The sequence below is a fragment of the Somniosus microcephalus genome, chromosome 10 (genome assembly GCF_052327205.1).
Source record: "Somniosus microcephalus isolate GS21.2 chromosome 10, FLI_Smic_1.0, whole genome shotgun sequence".
Lineage (NCBI taxonomy): Eukaryota > Metazoa > Chordata > Chondrichthyes > Squaliformes > Somniosidae > Somniosus > Somniosus microcephalus.
This window is the reverse complement of record NC_140996.1, coordinates 118841704-118860861: the sequence shown is the minus strand read 5'-3', so window position 1 is coordinate 118860861 and position 19158 is coordinate 118841704. Positions and strand designations below refer to the sequence as shown.

At 51.0% G+C, this 19158-nt stretch overlaps 1 protein-coding gene across 3 annotated transcripts in view; it reads left to right on the top strand.

The window, feature by feature from the left end:
- LOC147111656 (centrosomal protein of 57 kDa-like) overlaps nucleotides 1-19158 on the top strand; it is a 65153-nt gene that overhangs the window by 9738 nt on the left and 36257 nt on the right. For all 3 annotated transcript variants that reach the window (XM_085998749.1, XM_085998747.1, XM_085998748.1), the window contains exon 3: nucleotides 15069-15248. In XM_085998749.1, coding sequence (XP_085854875.1) covers nucleotides 15069-15248 — 180 coding nt within the window. The remainder of the gene's footprint in view (nucleotides 1-15068; nucleotides 15249-19158) is intronic.

The following is a 19158-nucleotide window of genomic DNA, read 5'->3' as shown; positions in this document are numbered from 1 at the left end:
CCGCCCCCCCTCTCCTCTCCCGCCCCCCTCTCCTCTCCCGCCCCCCCCTCTCCTCTCCCGCCCCCCCCTCTCCTCTCCCGCCCCCCCCTCTCCTCTCCCGCCCCCCCTCTCCTCTCCCGCCCCCCCTCTCCTCTCCCGCCCCCCCCTCTCCTCTCCCGCCCCCCCCTCTCCTCTCCCGCCCCCCCCTCTCCTCTCCCGCCCCCCCTCTCCTCTCCCGCCCCCCCTCTCCTCTCCCGCCCCCCCTCTCCTCTCCCGCCCCCCCTCTCCTCTCCCGCCCCCCCTCTCCTCTCCCGCCCCCCCTCTCCTCTCCCGCCCCCCCTCTCCTCTCCCGCCCCCCCTCTCCTCTCCCGCCCCCCCTCTCCTCTCCCGCCCCCCCTCTCCTCTCCCGCCCCCCCTCTCCTCTCCCGCCCCCCCTCTCCTCTCCCGCCCCCCCCTCTCCTCTCCCGCCCCCCCCTCTCCTCTCCCGCCCCCCCTCTCCTCTCCCGCCCCCCCTCTCCTCTCCCGCCCCCCCCTCTCCTCTCCCGCCCCCCCCCCTCTCCTCTCCCGCCCCCCCCTCTCCTCTCCCGCCCCCCCCTCTCCTCTCCCGCCCCCCCTCTCCTCTCCCGCCCCCCCCTCTCCTCTCCCGCCCCCCCCTCTCCTCTCCCGCCCCCCCTCTCCTCTCCCGCCCCCCCCTCTCCTCTCCCGCCCCCCCTCTCCTCTCCCGCCCCCCCCTCTCCTCTCCCGCCCCCCCTCTCCTCTCCCGCCCCCCCTCTCCTCTCCCGCCCCCCCCTCTCCTCTCCCGCCCCCCCTCTCCTCTCCGCCCCCCCCTCTCCTCTCCCGCCCCCCCTCTCCTCTCCCGCCCCCCCTCTCCTCTCCCGCCCCCCCTCTCCTCTCCCGCCCCCCCTCTCCTCCGCCCCCTCTCCTCTCCCGCCCCCCCTCTCCTCTCCCGCCCCCCCTCTCCTCTCCCGCCCCCCCTCTCCTCTCCCGCCCCCCCTCTCCTCTCCCGCCCCCCCCTCCTCTCCCGCCCCCCCCTCCTCTCCCGCCCCCCCTCCTCTCCCGCCCCCCCTCCTCTCCCGCCCCCCCCTCCTCTCCCGCCCCCCCCTCCTCTCCCGCCCCCCCTCCTCTCCCGCCCCCCCTCCTCTCCCGCCCCCCCTCCTCTCCCGCCCCCCCTCCTCTCCCGCCCCCCCCTCCTCTCCCGCCCCCCCTCCTCTCCCGCCTCCCCTCTCCTCTCCCGCCCCCCTCTCCTCTCCCGCCCCCCCTCTCCTCTCCCGCCCCCCCTCTCCTCTCCCGCCCCCCCTCTCCTCTCCCGTCTCCTCTCCCGCCCGCCCTCTCCTCTCCCGCCCCCCCCTCTCCTCTCCCGCCCCCCCCTCTCCTCTCCCGCCCCCCCCTCTCCTCTCCCGCCCCCCCTCTCCTCTCCCGCCCCCCCTCTCCTCTCCCGCCCCCCCCTCTCCTCTCCCGCCCCCCCCCTCTCCTCTCCCGCCCCCCCCTCCTCTCCCGCCCCCCCTCTCCTCTCCCGCCCCCCCTCTCCTCTCCCGCCCCCCCTCTCCTCTCCCGCCCCCCCTCTACTCTCCGGCCCCCCCCTCTCCTCCCCCGCCCCCCCCTCTCCTCCCCCCGCCCCCCCTCTCCTCCCCCGCCCCCCCCTCCTCCCCCGCCCACCCCTCTCCTCCCCCGCCCCCCCCCTCTCCTCCCCCGCCCCCCCCCTCCTCCCCCGCCCCCCCTCTCCTCCCGCCCCCCCCCTCTCCCTATATATATATATATATATATATATAGAAGATAATGGACTCTAGCATTTTCCCCACTACCAATGTTAGGCTTACCGGTCTATAATTCCCCGTTTTCTCTGTACCACCTTTTTTGAACAGTGGAGTAACATTAGCTACCCTCCAATCCATGGGAACTGTTCCAGAATCTATAGAATTTTGGAAGATGACCAGCAATGCATCTACTATTTCTGGGGCCACTTCCTTAAGTACCCTAGGATGTAGATTATCAGGCCCTGGGGATTTATCGGCCTTCAATCCCGTCAATTTCCCTAACACCATTTCCCTACAAATACTGATTTCATTCAGTTCCTCCCTCTCATTAGACCCTATGTTCCCCGACATCTCTGGGGTGTTATTTGTGTCCTCCTTTGTGAAGACAGAACCAAAGTATGTATTTAATTGATCTGCCATTTCTTTGTTCCCCATTATAAATTCCCCTGATTCTGACTGCAAGGGACCTACACTTGACTTCACCAATCTTTTTCTCTTCACATATCTATAAAAGCTTTTACAGTCAGTTTTTATGTTCCCTGCAAGCTTAGTCTCATTCTATTTTCCCCTTCTTAATTAATCCCTTTGTCCTCCTTTGCTGAATCCTAAACTGCTCCCAATCCTCAGGTTTACTGCTTTTTCTGGCCAATTTATATGTCCTCTCCTTGGATCTTATGCTATCCCTAATTTCCCTTGTTAGCCACGGTTGAGTCACCTTTTTTGTTTTATTTTTATGCCAAACAGGGATGAACAAATTCTGTTGTTCGTCCATGCAATCTTTGAATGTTTGCCATTGCCTATCCACCGTCAACCCTTTGAGTAACATTCCCCAATCAATTCTTGCCAACTCGCGCCTCATACCATACTTTCAGATGCAACAGTAAGCTCGTGTGGCAGTGTTTGCCTGTCCCAAGTAGATGTAAAAGTCCCCATGATCTGACCTTAAGTCATGAGTCAACTATCCAGTACCTTATCAAAGGCCTTTTGAAAATCCAAGGCTTGGATTTTGCGGTCAGCGGCGAAGCAAAAACGTTCACTGCTGACCCCGAAGAATGCTGCCCACAAAGATCTTGCAATCTCTATGGTGAGAAGTTCGCCTTTTTCAACATGCAATTGAGATCAGTGTAGTGGAATCTGCAGTGACATCAACAAGCTGACTAAGCAGCCAATCACAAAGCAGAATTCTCTCAGACAGGGAGCCAGGAAGTGAATAAGTTGCTTTTATTCTGGCTTTTTAAAAATGTTAGAGAGCAAAACAAAGATTGGCGCTCTCACCTGGGGAGAAGGTGAAGCTGAAATAATTATGAACAAACTTTTTAAAAATATAATTTTTTAAATTTTCTTAAATTGTAATTTTTATTATAATAGAGAAATTTGACACTTCACAATTAAAATTTGTTTTTCAGGGCCATAACATTTGTTTAGCAGTCAATACGCTGTTTAAAAACCCCAGTTACACCTAATCCAACAAGGCCTAACACTTAATAGGGTATTTAACAGCGATATTACTGCGGAAAAGCTCAAATTTTCGTCAGTTTCACTGATTGCTGAATATGGGGCGGATCACAGTGCAGCCAGTGTCGGAGCAATGAATGACTGACCGCAACTTCAGGATTTCCGCATTAGGATGCACGTGCGATACGTCCTGAAGTTAGTCAATTTCAAAGGGTTAAGAAAGTTCGCTGTTGTTACCCACTGCAAATTCCGGCCCTAAATATATTATATCTACTACATTACCCTTGTCTACTCTTTTTGTTACTTCAAAGAATTCAGTAAGGTTTGGTGAAGCATGACCATCGTTTTTGAAATCTGTGCTGACTGCTCTTTATTATATTTTCAGTTTCAAGATGTTTTTCTATTACATCTTTGAGTAAAAATTCCACTGGGGCAGAAATTGTGGTGTGATCGACGGCGTATGCTTAGCGCACACCGTTCTAATCCTTCTGAAAGGCCCCGCAACTTCAGAGTTTCCAAGCAACTGCGCAAAACCTGGAACTTGCGATCTGTCAAGGTACGCCTTTGACAGATCATACAAACCGACTGGAAAATCACTTTCACTGGTGCAGATTTGGGCTATTTGCCTGACAACTGCCCAGCAATTGCCCATGAAACTCTTAAGCTGGTAAAAGCAGGTATAGGGCCTGCTTTCATTAGCATAAGGGTTATTATAAATCTTAAATAAAAAATGATGCATAACCACTTAAATTAGTTTATGCAAATATTGGCCCCGATTAAAATGTTTAAAATTGTTTTTCAAAAATTAAATTTCTATTGTATTTGGTGTAATGAAGGGACTGTAAATTTGAAAATCGGAACATTTATAATTATTTGTATTGTCTAAATTGTTTAATTATTTGGGGATTCCATTGCATGTCTGTGGTAAACCACTGTTTGTATTCCACTGTGTACATGCCTGGACATGCCTCGGCTGACTCCTCCCACAAGTCCTAGTATAAAGGTGACTGCTCCCCAGCCCCCTTTGTATTCTGGACCGGTCGACCACTCGAGGCAGACCTTCATTCTTTTGTTAATAAAAGCCTTTAGTTACTCTCTTAACTCTCAGTCTTTTATGAGTAATTGATAGCGCATCAATTTTATTAACAAAATTTTTATAATGGAGAAGATCCTCACACCAGCATGCCTGGACTTAGATCATCGGGAGGCGGACTCATCCACCAAGTTTACTCACTGGCTTAAGTGTTTCGAAAAATTCCTGACCGCCTCCGCAGCAATCAAATCGGACGAGGACAAACTGGATGTCCTGACCTCCAAAGTGAACCACCGAGTGTACTCGGTCATCCAAGATGCGACCCCGTACGCGGACGCTATCAAGCTCCTCAAGGACCAGTACACGCGCCCAGTGAACGAAGTGTACGCCAGGCACCTTCTGGGGAGTCGTAAACAACAACCTGGGGAATCGACCGTGGAATACCTTCAGGCACTGTCTGTGCTTGGCCGGGCCTGTGGTTGTAAGGATGTAAAGGCCGCCGTGTACACAGAGGAACTTATCCGGGACGCTTTTGTAGCAGGCCACAGATCCAATTACACCCGACAGCGACTGTTGGAGCAGAGTGACCTCGACCTCAGCAAGGCCTCTGAACTCGCACTATCATTGGATGCAGCCTACCGGGGCATGGATGCCTTCTCCTCTGCACCGTGGACGCCGCGGGGAATGACAGCCTGGGACACGGTAGGACCGCCTCATAGCGCCGTGCCACCCCAGCCACACCCCAGCAACGGCCCAACTACCGCAGCAGTGTCCCAAGGCCAGACAGCAGTGCCCCAAGGCCAGAAATGCTACTTCTGTGGCCAGACAAAACACCCCAGAGCGCGCTGCCCGGCGAAAAACGCGATCTGCTCGGGCTGCGGGAAGAAGGGACACTACGCTAGCGTCTGCAGGGCCAAAGCCACCCCGAACCCCAGCAGCACCGCGTGTGGGCCATGCGGGCCGCCATCTTGGGCCTCCCCGGCCATGTGCGAACCACCGGTACAGCAGCCATTTTGGACGCCTCCAGCCACATGGGGATCATGGACGCCGCCATCTTGGACGACAGCCGGAACGCAGCAGGCCCCCAACACCGCCTCATCTGATACCCGCAGCGACACACCGACCCCTACGCTGGCATCCGTTACACTGGACCAAGCGAGACCGCACCAGCTGGCCAGTTCCACAATGGACATTAAGGTAAATGGCCACGATACAATCTGCCTTTTTGACTCTGGGAGCACGGAGAGCTTCATCCACCCCGACACGGTGCGGCGTTGCTCTCTCCCAGTCCTGCCTGTGCACCAGCGGATTTCTATGGCCTCCGAGTCCCAGTCGGCGGACATCGGCGGCTACTGCGTAGTGACACTCGTAGTAGACGGGACCGTGTACGATCATTTTAAACTTCTGGTCCTGCCCGACCTCTGCGCTGCCGTCCTGCTGGGGTTAGATTTTCAGCGCCACCTTAAAAGTGTTACGATGGCGTACGGTGGACCCCTACCCCCACTCACAGTCCGCAGCCAGCAGCTCCCAAATTGCCCGCCGCGCACCAGGTGCAACCTCTCCACACTCAGAGTCACCGCCCCCCCCCCCCCCCCACTGTTTGCTAACCTCACCCCCGACTGTAAGCCCATCGCCACAAAGAGCAGGCGATACAGTGCCGGGGACAGGGTTTTCATTAAAACCGAAGTGGAGCGGCTCCTGAAGGAAGGGATTATTGAGGGCAGCACCAGCCCCTGGCGAGCCCAGGTTGTGGTCGTTAAGACCGGCGAGAAGCAGCGCCTGGTCATCGACTACAGCCAGACAATAAATCGCTACACCCTGCTGGACGCCTACCCACTCCCCCGCATAGCTGATATGGTCAACCAGATCGCGCAGTACCGCGTCTTCTCGACCATTGACCTGAAATCAGCGTACCACCAGCTCCCTATCCGCCCTGAGGACCGCCAGTATACTGCCTTTGAGGCAAACGGCTGCCTCTACCACTTCCTTAGGGTTCCCTTTGGCGTCACCAACGGGGTCTCCGTCTTCCAAAGGGAGATGGACCGGATGGTAGATCAAAATGCGTTGCAGGCCACTTTCCCATATCTGGACAATGTGACCATCTGCGGCCGTGACTTGCAGGACCATGACGCAAACCTCGAAAAATTCCTCCGCACCGCCCAACTCCTGAACCTGACATATAATAAGAAGTGCATATTCCGCACAAACCGCCTCGCCATCCTTGGCTGTGTTGTGGAACACGGAGTCATCGGCCCCGACCCCGACCGGATGCGTCCCCTTATGGAACTCCCACTGCCCCACTGCCTCAAGGCCCTGAAGAGGTGCCTAGGGTTTTTCTCCTATTATGCCCAGTGGGTCCCCTACTATGCGGACAAGGCCCATCCGCTGATCAAGTCCACCTCTTTTCCCTTGACGGCAGAGGCCCGCTTAGCCTTCCACCGTATCAAGGAAGACATTGCCAAAGCCACCATGCACGCAGTGGACGAATCCATCCCCTTCCAGGTGGAAAGCGACGCGTCCGACTTTGTCCTGGCCGCTACCCTCAATCAGGCGGGGAGACCCATGGCCGCCTTTTCACGAACCCTCCAAGGCCCGGAGACCAGACACTCCGCTGTTGAGAAGGAGGCCCAGGCGATTGTGGAGGCTGTGCGTCATTGGAGGCACTACCTGGCCGGAAAACGATTTACCCTGCTCACTGACCAACGTTCAGTTGCTTTCATGTTTAACAACAAGCAGAGGGGCAAAATCAAAAATGACAAGATCTTGAGGTGGAGAATCGAACTTTCCACCTACAATTACGAGATCTTGTACCGGCCCGGGAAGCTCAATGAACCCCCGGATGCGCTATCGCGTGGCACCTGCGCCAGCGCGCAGATCGATAGACTGCGGACCCTCCACAATGACCTCTGCCACCCGGGGGTCACCAGGTTCTTCCACTTCATCAAGGCCCGCAACCTGCCTTACTCTATTGCGGAGGTCAGGACCATGACCAGGAACTGCCAAGTCTGCGCTGAGTGCAAACCGCACTTTTATAGACCAGACAGGGCCCACCTGATAAAAGCCACTCGCCCCTTCGAGCGCCTGAGCGTTGATTTTAAAGGGCCTCTCCCCTCCTCCGACCGCAATGTGTACTTCCTCAATATTATTGATGAGTACTCCCGTTTCCCGTTCGCCATCCCCTGCCCGGACATGACCAGTGCCGTAGTCATTAAATGTCTGAACGACCTCTTCACCCTGTTCAGTTTCCCCAGCTATATCCATAGCGACCGGGGCTCATCGTTTATGAGCGACGAACTCCGTCAGTACCTGCTAACTAGGGGTATTGCCACAAGCAGGACCACCAGTTACAACCCCCGGGGGAACGGACAGGTGGAAAGAGAAAATGCGACTGTTTGGAAGGCCGCCCTGCTAGCCTTAAAGTCTAGGGGCCTTCCAACCTCCCGCTGGCAGGAATGTGCTCCCCGATGCGCTCCACTCTATTCGGTCACTGCTCTGCACTGCCACTAACGCCACCCCTCATGAGAAAATGTTTGTCTTCCCAAGGAAGTCCACATCGGGGACATCGCTACCGCCATGGCTGACGTCCCCAGGGCCGGTCCTACTGAGAAGGCACGTGAGGACCCATAAAACGGACCCCCTGGTCGAGAGGGTCGACCTCCTCCACGCCAACCCCCAGTATGCTTACATTGCATACCCGGACGGGCGGGAGGACACAGTCTCCATAAGAGACCTTGCACCCTCGGGGGCCGCAGTAACTCACTACCACCCCCCACCCGCCCCCCCCCCCCCCCCCCCAACGATCCGATATCCAGCCCCAGCAGACGGCAGGCCTGGGCCCCGCGACCCGCTCGACATCTACGAGGACGACACGCCTGTGCCACAGCCCACGCAGGACTCGACGCCGGAAGCTCCACTACCCCTGCCGTCGCCACGCCGATCACAGCGGCAGACAAGACCTCCGGAGAGACTCCAATACACTAACTTTTAATACACTTCACCCTGCCGGACTCAATTTTAAACAAGGGGTGAATGTGGTAAACCACTGTTTGTATTCCACTGTGTACATGCCTGGACATGCCTCAGCTGACTCCTCCCACAAGTCCTAGTACAAAGGTGACTGCTCCCCAGCCCTTTGTATTTCTGGACCGGTCGACCACTCGAGGCAGACCTTCATTCTTTTGTTAATAAAAGCCTTTAGTTACTCTCTTAACTCTCAGTCTTTTATGAGTAATTGATAGCGCATCAATGTCATTAGGCGATTCCGTTCGGAAATGACTGCAATGGAATCCTCCTTTTGTGATTGGAGGACCTGGCCCATGTGATCCCAGGGACGCTTCCGAACCGCCTGCATCTCTGGGATCAGTGGGCCTTAATGCAGGCGTATGCCTGGAGACCTGAGCTCTCCGGAGTCTGGAGGTAAGTTTGGAAATAGTTCGCAGGTCGGAGGCGTACTCCGGAGGTACGTTTCTGACTGCAATTTCAGGGCCATTATCTTTCCTACCACTGACGAGAAGCTAACTGGTCTGTACTTCCCTGAACATTTTAAATATAGGAATCACATTAGCTGTCCACCGGTCCTCTGGCACTATTCCCTTTTCTAATGAATTTTTACATAAATGTAATGGTGCCTCTGCTAGCTCTTCCTCAACTTCTTTTAATATGTGTGGATGCAATCCATCCGGACTGGGGTTTTATCCTCTTTGTTTAATTTACCAATTATAGCACCCACTTTCCATATTAAATGTCTTTATATCTTTTTGATCTCTTCTTCTAGTGTCATGTCCACCTTGTTAGTCTCCCTGGTAAATACTGAGGCAAAGGGGTCGATTTTCCTGGAGCCATCAGGCGGGTTTTCAGGGGGGTGGGGGAATCCTGAATTCGGGGGTCCCGACACCATCCTGCCAAAAACCCCGCCCCACGCAAGTTTCAGGGTCGGCTGGGACCCGCCGAAACCAGGCGGGAAGGGATTAGTGCCAATTAACTGCCTGTTAATAGGTAGTTAACAGGCAGTTTTTAGCCTAATACCTATTTTGAGGGGTTTCGTGTGGGATTCCCGACGGCTCCAAACCACGCCAGGTTAGAGCAGGCGGGCTGTCGGGTTGGAGGGGTTGCGATGTCTGTGTTCAGGTGAGTGATGAGTGCAAAGGTAAGTGTGTTTGTGTCTAAAGTGTGTAAAGAACTTTTACTTACCTGTACTTACCTTAACAGCCTTTCTTCCTGTAGCTGTCGGGAGCCCATCACTCAGCTGGCACTTAAAGCTGAACGGCTGCGATCTGTGAAAAGTGACAGCCTTCAGCTTTGAGTGCTGCTGAGAGTTCTAACTGAGTCTGTGCAGAAGGACTCATGTTAGAACTCAGACTGTCAGTGTTTCACAGCTTCAAAGAGCTTTCAAACACTGATATTTCATTGCAGTCTGTGACGTCGCCTGTTGCCGGGTGGCCCTTAATTGGCCTGCTGAGCCCGCTGGACGGGCTCAACAAGGTCAATCAAGGGAAAATCGCACGGATTGGCCAGATGTCGAAGTAGGCGGGTCTAAAACCCGAAAGTTGTAGTCCCGCCGCCTTCCCGACAGCTTCAGGAAAATCGACCCCAAAGTATTCAATATTTCTGACATTTCGCTGTCATTATCTGAGTTTATCTTGTGCAACCGCATCCTGATTTTCCTTTTGTTATTTGTGTCTGTGAAATATTTTACTATTTCTTTTTGTATTCCTCGATAATTTAATTGTATAGTTTCTCTTTGTATTCCCTTTTCTCATCCTCTATTGTCTGTATGTCTCTTTCTTCAGTTTTCATTTTACCCTTACCTCTTTATTCATCTATGATGTTGAATTATTAGCTTTTTTTTATCAGAATATATTTCTCCTGAACTCTTGATCACCTTTTTTATAAAATATTTCTTACTGCTGTTCTGTCTGTCAACACTTTTTTTTGTTTAGCTTTACTAGTTCCATTGTCCTCCCTTCAAAATTAGCTTTTTCAAATCTCTTACTTTGGTCTTTGTCTTACTTCGCAGAAAAGGCCATCTCTGACCACTTCCTCGTATCGGTCTCCACCCACATCCCTCTTTCCCCCCCCCCCCCCCCCCCCACCCCTGCCCAACCCTACTTCTTTCTGTGTCCGCCCCTGGAAAAAACACTCTCCCAACTCTTACAACTGCACTTGCAAAATCCCAACTGTCCAGCCTTTGGCCCTCCAATCACCATGACATTTCTGCAGCTACCGATCTGCTCAACCACACCCTCACCACCATTTTGATGCCCTAGTCCCTATTAAACTAATTACTCTCTCTCACCCTGGCCGTTCCCCCTGGTATGGCCCTCATCTTCGCTCCCTTAATTCCAAGGGACACAGACTTGAACCAATATGGCGGACAACTGGTTTAGCCATCCACTGCCAGAACTGGCTAGACCACCTAAAGCATTATTGGGTCCTGCTCTCATCTGCCAAAATTGCTCACTACAGAGCTAAACCCCAGCTTCTATTCTTCTGCTAACCGTCTTCTTAAACCCTTCTCCCCCGTCTCCTCCACCCTCACCTCCAACAACAAGTTTGAAGAGCTCATGGACTTCTTTGTCTCTAAGATTGAAACCATCCATTCAGCTGCCTCTGCCACTTCCCTTCCCCTAGCCCACTGGGTCAAACTTCCTCTAAGGTTCCCCCCTGCCCTAGCCCTGAACTCGCATCTTTCTCCAGTTTCTCTCAGACCTCCCCTCATGACCTCTCTGCGCCCATCTTGTCCATGAGACCCACTTCCTGCTCCCTCGACCCTATTACCACCAAACTGCTGACCACCCAACTTCCTTTTCTGGCTCCCATGTTAGCTGACATTGTTAATTGTTCTCTCTCCTCGGGTACTGTCCCCCTCTCCCTCAAATCTGCCATCATCACCCCTCTCCTCAAAAAACCAACCCTTGACCCCCCCCTCCGTCCTTGCAAACTACTGCCCCATCTTCAACCTCCCTTTTTTCTCCGAAGTCCTTGAACGTGTTGTCGCCTCCCAAATCCGTGCCCATCTTTCCCGCAGCTCCATGTTTGAATCCCTCCAATCAGGTTTCCGCCCATCACAGCACCAAAACGGCTCTCATCAAAGTCACAAATGACATCCTTTGTGACTGGGACAAAGGTAACCTATTCCTCCTCATACTTCTTGGCTTGTCTGCAGCCTTTGACACAGTTGACCCTCCAACACCGCTCCACCGTAGTACTGGTTGGGTGGGACTACACTCGCCTGTTTCCATTCTTATCTATAATTGTAGCCAGAGAATCGCCTGCAATGGCTTCTCTTCTCGCTCCCGCATCGTTACCTCTGGTGTCCCCCAAAGATCTATTCTTGGCCCCTCCTATTTCTCATCTACATGCCGCCTCTTGGCGGAAACACAGCGTCAGTTTCTACATGTACGCTGACAACACCCAGCTCTAACTCGCCACCACTTCTCCCAACCCCTGCACAGTCTCTAAATTGTCAGACTGCTTGTCTGACATCCAGTTCTGGATGAGCAGAAATTTTCTCCCAATTAAATATTGGGAAGGCCGAAGTCATTGCTTTTGGTCCCCTTCGCAAACTCCGTTCCCTAACCACTGACTCCATCCCTCTCCATAACATCTGTCTGAGGTTGAACCACACTGTTCGCAACCTTGGTGTCTTATTTGACCCTGAAATAACTAAGACCGCCTATTTCCACCTCTGTAACATCACCCGTCTCCGCCCTTGCCTCAGCTCATCCGCTGCTGAAACTCTCATCCATGCCTTTTGTTACATCTAGACTTGACTATTCCAACGCACTCCTGGCTGGCCTCCCATGTTCTACCCTGCGTAAACTTGAGGTCATCCAAAACTCGGCTGCCCGTGTCCTAACTCGCACCAAGTCCCGTTCACCCATCACCCCTTTGCTCGCTGACCTACATTGGCTTCCAGTTAAGCAACGCCTCAATTTCAAAATTCTCATCCTTGTTTTCAAATCTCTCCATGACCTCACCCCTCCCTATCTCTAATCTCCTCCAGCCCCACAACCCCCCTGAGATATCTGTGCTCCTGTAATTCTGCCCTCTTGAGCATCCCTGATTCTAATCACTCAACCATTGGTGGCCATGCTTTCTGTTGCCTAGGCCCTAAACTCTGGTATTCCCTTCCTGAACCTTTTTGCCTCTCTACCTCTCTTTCCTCCTTTAAGATGCTCCTTAAAACCTACCTCTTTGACCAAGCTTTTGGTCATCTGCCCTAATTTCTCCTTATGTGGCTCGGTGTCAAATTTTTTGTCTTATAATACTCCTGTGAAGCACCTTGGGACGTTTTACTACATTAAAGAAGCTATATAAATACAAGTTGTTGTTCTGTCTTTCTCAATCATTATTTCAAACCTTAATATGTTGTGATTGCTATTGCCTAGATGTTCCCCTACACTTACCTATCTTATCTGCTCTGGTTGATTTTCCATTACTAGATCCAGCAGTGCTTCCTCTCCTATTCGGCTTGCGTACTGGGTAAGAAAGGAGTCCTGAACACACTGTAAAAACTCCATTCCTCTTTTTTACTGTCCAACATTCTTCCCTCAACCAACAACAGCAAAACAGATTAGCTGCTCATTCCTTGCCTTCCGAAGAGATTATTTGCAAAAAATAAAATTGCATGTAATTGAAGGTCAGCTTGTGATGGGGTTGGTAATTGGTTGGGAGGTAAGACACTGAGAGTAGGGTAAAAGGGAAGGTTTTCTGATGGACAGGATGTGACAAGTGGTGTTCCCCAGGGAGCTGTACTGGGACCTCAATTCTACACCATATATATATATTAATGACTTGGATGAAGGAATAGAGAGTTGTATATCTAAGTTTGCAGGTGATTCTAATTTAGGAGGCACACTTGTATAGATGGGAGCAGGGAGTTACAAAGGGACATTGACTAATTGAGTGGGCAAAACTATGGCAAATAGAGTTCAATGTGGGAAAGTGTGAGGTTATCCACTTTGAATTCGAATAAGACAAATTGGAATACTCTCTGAATGGTGAGAAACTAGGAATTGTGGAGAAGCAAAGGGATTTAGGTGTCCATGAACACGAATCACTAAAAGCTAGTACATAGGTACAAAAAGTAATCAAAAGGCTAATGGAATATTGGCTGGCCTTTATCTCAAGGGGTTTGGAATACAGTGAAGATGTAATGCTTCAGTTGTGCAGAGCCTTGGTCAGACTTCATCATCTTGAATACTGAGTTCAGCTCCGGAAGGAAATATTGGCCTTGCAGATTCACCAGAATGATACTGGGGCTTGGGGTTAAATTATCAGGATAGGTTGCATAAACTTGGCATGTATTCTCAAGTTCAGAAAGTTGAGGGGTGATCTAATCGAGGTGTTTAAAATGATAACTGGATTCAATAGCGTTGATACAGGTAAAACTAATTGTTCTGGTGATGGAATCCAGAACAAAGGGGCACAATCCTTTAAATTATAGCCAGGCGCCAGGCCATTCAGGAGTGAAATCAGGAAGCACTTTTTCACACTGTAGTGGAAATCTGGAACTCTGCCCCAAAAGGTTGAAAATGCTGGGTCAAGTATTGAAGGATATGGGGAAAAGGTAGAAAAATGAAATTCAGGTACAGATCATCAGTTATTATATAACTGAATGGCGGAATAGGCTCAAGGGGTTAAATGGCCTACTCTTCCTACCTTCCTATATTTACTGTTTGTAAGACCTTTCTGTGCACAAATTGGGAGCTGCATTTGTCTACAAAATAAGTTAATCCAATTTAAAAGTAATTTGATCCCGAATCTCTTTGGAATATCTCGGACATCGAGGTGAAATTCCCTCCCTTGCTTGCTCGCTCCCTCCCTGTCCAGGAAGGCATTTGGGGTAATAATTTATGGTGATAAGTAAACGGATGATATCGGATCAGCTGTCTTTTTTATATATACCTCCTGATAATTGAGGATATTACACAGTGTATGGGTTAAGTGCAATTTTTCTTCACATCAATTGGTACAATACATTAAATAAGCCTGGAATATCGTCACTGAGTGCAAGATAAAGTATACTGTCAGTGTCAATGAAATGCAGATGCCTGGCTTGTACCTTCTGGTATACGCATTTCATTAGCTTTCTGGATTGCAGTTGATCTGCCTTGCTGTTACACTACTAGTAAACTATATCAAGTATAACATTTCAGTTTTAGTATATCTATTAAAATACTGTAGTTACTATAATTAAGTGAACTGTTATGAGACTGTGTTTAATTTCAATTGAAAGTGCTTGTTGAATGAAATCTAATTAAACACCCCCTTGTAATGTGGCCAGGACAGCCCGTGCAATTGCTCCGGGCCCCGAGCCAATCAGGGCCCCTAGTGGTTCCAGCCAGCAGGGCTCAGCACTCGGTTCAGACTGCCAACACACAAATATGCTTTGTGACCCTAGAACTTGCAAACCGTGCAGGAGAGGGGGAGTCCCTAACCCTGTTCACACACTTCACTCTGCCTTACACACATGCAGCACTGCAGTGGTTTCCCTACTGATAGTCATGCAAGGGTGAGCCCTACTGCTTGTGTGTTTGTACAACACATCAGTACATCTAGTAAAATATAGGGGCCCTAGGGCAAGGCAAATACTTCTCCTGAATGTGGTCTTCTGTCCTTTAAAAGGTAAAGCTATAAGATTGAACAAATAGCATGCTATTTTATAATGCAAAAGCTGATTTTTGCCGCAAAAGCTGATTTTTGCCACAAAAGCTCATTTTTATGGGTCAGTATATATGTTACAGCTTACTTGCTTAGACAAATTTAAATTCAATTATTAATGTATAGTTGAATATAACTATCAAGATTTACCTTCCATATTTTTGCTTCTGATTTTATTTTAGCGGTACTTTCAGCATTAAGAAATCTTCAAGAGAAGATTCGCAGGTTGGAGCTGGAGCGAATACAGGCAGAGGAAAACTTGAAACGTATTTCCAAGGACACAGCTGAGTACAAAAAAGTGTTGGATAAAGGCCAACAAAGAGACCGCAACACACAGGCCGAAGTGACACAGCATAATCGAGGTTTGTTGAAGTGATTTTTTAAGTTTCAAATTTACAAAAAGCCTGGCTTAGATTCTAGTTTTGTCCATCTAGAAATCCTTATTTGAGATCTTTCATGCCTTCCAGTTTTTGCATACATAGTAAGTTAGTTGAGCTGTTGAGAGGTACTGAGAAGGGGCTGAGATGCTGAACTTCCCTACAGCAACAACAGAAATCTTGTGAAGTAAATAAAATGATGTCAGTTGTGCCAGAGACATCAGTAATCTTGAGAGAGGGTTTCGCCTGGTGCCTCCAAACCACTGAGTGCCAGTAGTGGCAAGTATTTCAGCAGCAGGTGAGTCTTATCCTGCCATTGCTGGTCTGTATGGACCTAACCTGAGCTTTGGGAAAATCCTGGCCTGATACAAATTTAACTAATACAATAGCAAAATACTGTGGATGCTGGAAATCTGAAATAACAACAGAAAACGCTCGAAAAACTCAGCAGGCCAGGCAGCATCCGTGGAGAGAGAAACAGTTAAGGTTTTAGGTCAAAGACCTTTCGTCAGAACTGGGGAAAAAAGCAGGAAATGGAGCAGATTTAAAAGCAAGTTTAGGGGCTGGGAAATGGGGAAGGGGATGAAAGAACAAAGGGTGATAGGATGGAAGGCAGGAGAAGTAAAGAGGCATTAAGAGCTATTCAAGGCAAGAGGAGATGGTAATGGGACAGGTTAAGAAACAAAGGATGGCTCTAGATGAAGTGTAAATTGCGCTGGCAGAATGAAAGACAGCTGCCATGAGGGAGGGAGGGAAAAAAAGCACAAATAAAAGTGTGGATAAAAAATATAAATATGATAGGGCCCGAGGTTATGATCTGAAATTGTTGAACTCTGTGTTGAGTACATAGAAACATAGAAGATAGGAGCAGGGGTAGGCCATTTGGCCCCTCGAGCCTGCTCCGCCATTCAATGCGATCATGGCTGATCATCCAAATTCGGTACCCTGTCCCTGCTTTCTCCCCATACCCCTTGATCCCTTTAGCCTTAAGAAATATATCCAACTCCTTCTTGAATATATTTAATGAATTGGCCTCTACTGCCTTCTGTGGTAGAGAATTCCACAGGTTCACCGAGACTCTCTGGGTGAAGAAATTCCTCCTCATTTCTGTCCTAAATGGTTTACCCCTTATCCTTAGACTGTGACCCTGGCTCTGGACTCCCTGGCCATCGGGAACATCCTTCCTGCATCTAGTCTGTGCAGTCCTGTCAGAATTTTATAAGTTTTACTGAGATCCCCCCTCATTCTTCTAAACTCCAACGAGTACAAGCCCAATCGACCCAATCTCTCCTCATACGTCATTCCTGCCATCCCAGGTAGCAGCCTGGTGAATCTTCGCTGAACTCCTTCCATGGCAAGAACATCCTTCCTCAGATAAGGCGACCAAAACTGCACACAATACTCAAGGTGTGGCCTCACCAAGGCCCTGTATAACTGCAGCAAGACATCCTTGTTCCTGTACTCAAACCCCCTCGCTACGAAGGCCAACATACCATTTGCCTTCTTAACCGCCTGTTGCACCTGCATGCTTACCTTCAGCGACTGGTGCACAAGGACACCCAGGTCTCTTTGCACTTCCCCTTCTCCCAATCTATTGCCATTCAGATAATCTGCCTTCCTGCTTTTGCCACCAAAGTGGATAACTTCACATTTATCCATGTTATATTGCATCTGCCATGCTTCTGCCCAATCACCCAACCTGTCCAAATCATCCAGGAGTTTCTCGGCATCCTCCTCGCAGCACACACGCCCACCCAGCTTTGTGTCATTGGTGGTGGGATCACGCTGGAGGTGGCGGAAATGGCGAAGGATGATCCGTTGAATGTGGAGGCTGGTGGGGTGGAAGGTGAGGACAAGGGGAACCAGGTCACTTTAATTCACCGCTCCATTCCCACTCAGACCTCACCGTCCTCGGCCTCTTGCATTGTTCCACGGAAGCTCAGCATAAGCTCGAGGAACAGCACCTTGTGGAGGAGCCACAAGAGACTCAGTGTACTTTAGTATAATCCCCTTAATTGTATTATAGTGCAGCCAGGGACTGCACCTTTAAACTGACTGTTACCTTTACAGTGTGTGTTTGCCTTTATCCTGCGTGGTGATGTCATGACGCCGATCACGTGACCGCCAGTGGTGCGAAGAATGTGGGGACGTCATGACGTCAGCTTAGAGAACTTTCCAGCAGTCTTCGACTACCTGGCATCTTGAACGAACGTGTTTTGATTTCCTCCTTGTAACATCCAGCAAACTTCGTTGTTATTAAATTCCAGTCTTTTAATCCATCGAGTTGAGCTGAATTATTTAGTTAGGAACCTCCGTTCCTACATTGGTGACCCCGATCTCGTCGAACAAACTTCAAAGAGAATTCAACATGAGCACAAATGCTGTCGCCCTCAAATTGCCTCAGTTCTGGGAGCAGCAACCAGAAGCTTGGTTCCTACAGACGGAAGCACAGTTTCACCTGTGGGAGATAGTAGCGGATTCGACCCGTTATTTTTATGTGGTCTCCGCTCTCGACAGCGCCACGGCCTCGAGGGTCGTCAGCCTACTGAGCAGTCCACCAGACGAGGGCAAGTATGAGGCGCTCAAAGCTCGTTTACTGCAAATATTTGGCCTTAACAAATCGGAGCGCGCACGCAGGCTCATTGCCATGCCAGGCATCGGGGACTCAAAGCCTTCGGAATTAATGAGCCAAATGCTCACCCTACTTGGTTCGGAAGACCAATGTTTTTTATTCCGAGAACTTTTCCTCTGCCAGCTACCTGACGCAGTGCAGGCAGCCTTGGCCAGCTCTGAGATCACCGACTGTGTTAAGCTCGCGGCAGAGGCAGACAAAATTTTTGCAGTCTCACAGCAGTGCTGTGCAGCCACGAGGCGCCCTTCTCCTGTGCGTGCGAAGCCCAGCCCCCCTCCAGCAGGCTGGTGCACGTACCACGCCCGTTTTGGCGCCAAAGCTCGATGCTGCAAGCCTCCCTGCAGTTTCTCCCCCAAAAAAAAATCCTTCAAGCTATCGCCCTTCGAAAAGGACAAGCCCTGGAAAGCGCGTTCAGTTTACCATGGCGGTCGGTTCAACGGGGAAATTACTTTGTTACGGATCCCACAACGGGGAGGCGATTCCTCTGCGACACTGGGTCCCAGTGCAGCATTTTGCCAGCTTCCAGGCTGGATCTACCATCTGGCGGCTGCGGCCCTGCACTCGAGGCAGCCAATGGCGTGGCGATTCACACTTTTGGGAAACGACGGTTACCGTTACTTTTGGCGGTCAGCAGTTCCTCTGGCAATTTATCACTGCCACAGTGTCACAGGCCATACTAGGAGCCGATTTCTTTTGTGCAAATGGTTTTCTAGTCGACGTCAAAAACTGCCGCCTTATTCACGCGTCCACTTACCACGCGGTGCCCTGCCACCGCAGCACTGTCGTGTCCTGGTCGGTCGCCTGTGCGGTACCAGTTCAAGACTGGTTTACACGCCTACTCAGCGAGTTTCCAGAGCTCACCCGGCCTACCTTCTCGGCAGCAGTCACGAAACATGGTGTGGCACACCAGATCACCACGAATGGATCACCGGTTTACGCCCGGGCGCGCAGGTTAGAACCCAGCAAACTCGCGGCGGCTAAAGCCGAATTCCAACCAATGGAGCGCCTCGGGATCGTCCGACTGTCCTTGGTCCTCTCCACTGCATATCGTCCCCAAACCTGGTGGAGGGTGGCGGCCTTGCGGTGACTACAGACGACTAAACGATGCCGCGACTCCTGACAGGTATCCCATACCTCATATCCAGGATTTCTCAGCACATTTGGCTGGAAACTCAATATTTTCAAAGGTGGATCTCGTCCGTGGGTGTCACCAGGTTCCGGTGCACCCCCAAGATGTTCCCAAGACGGCGGTCATCACACCTT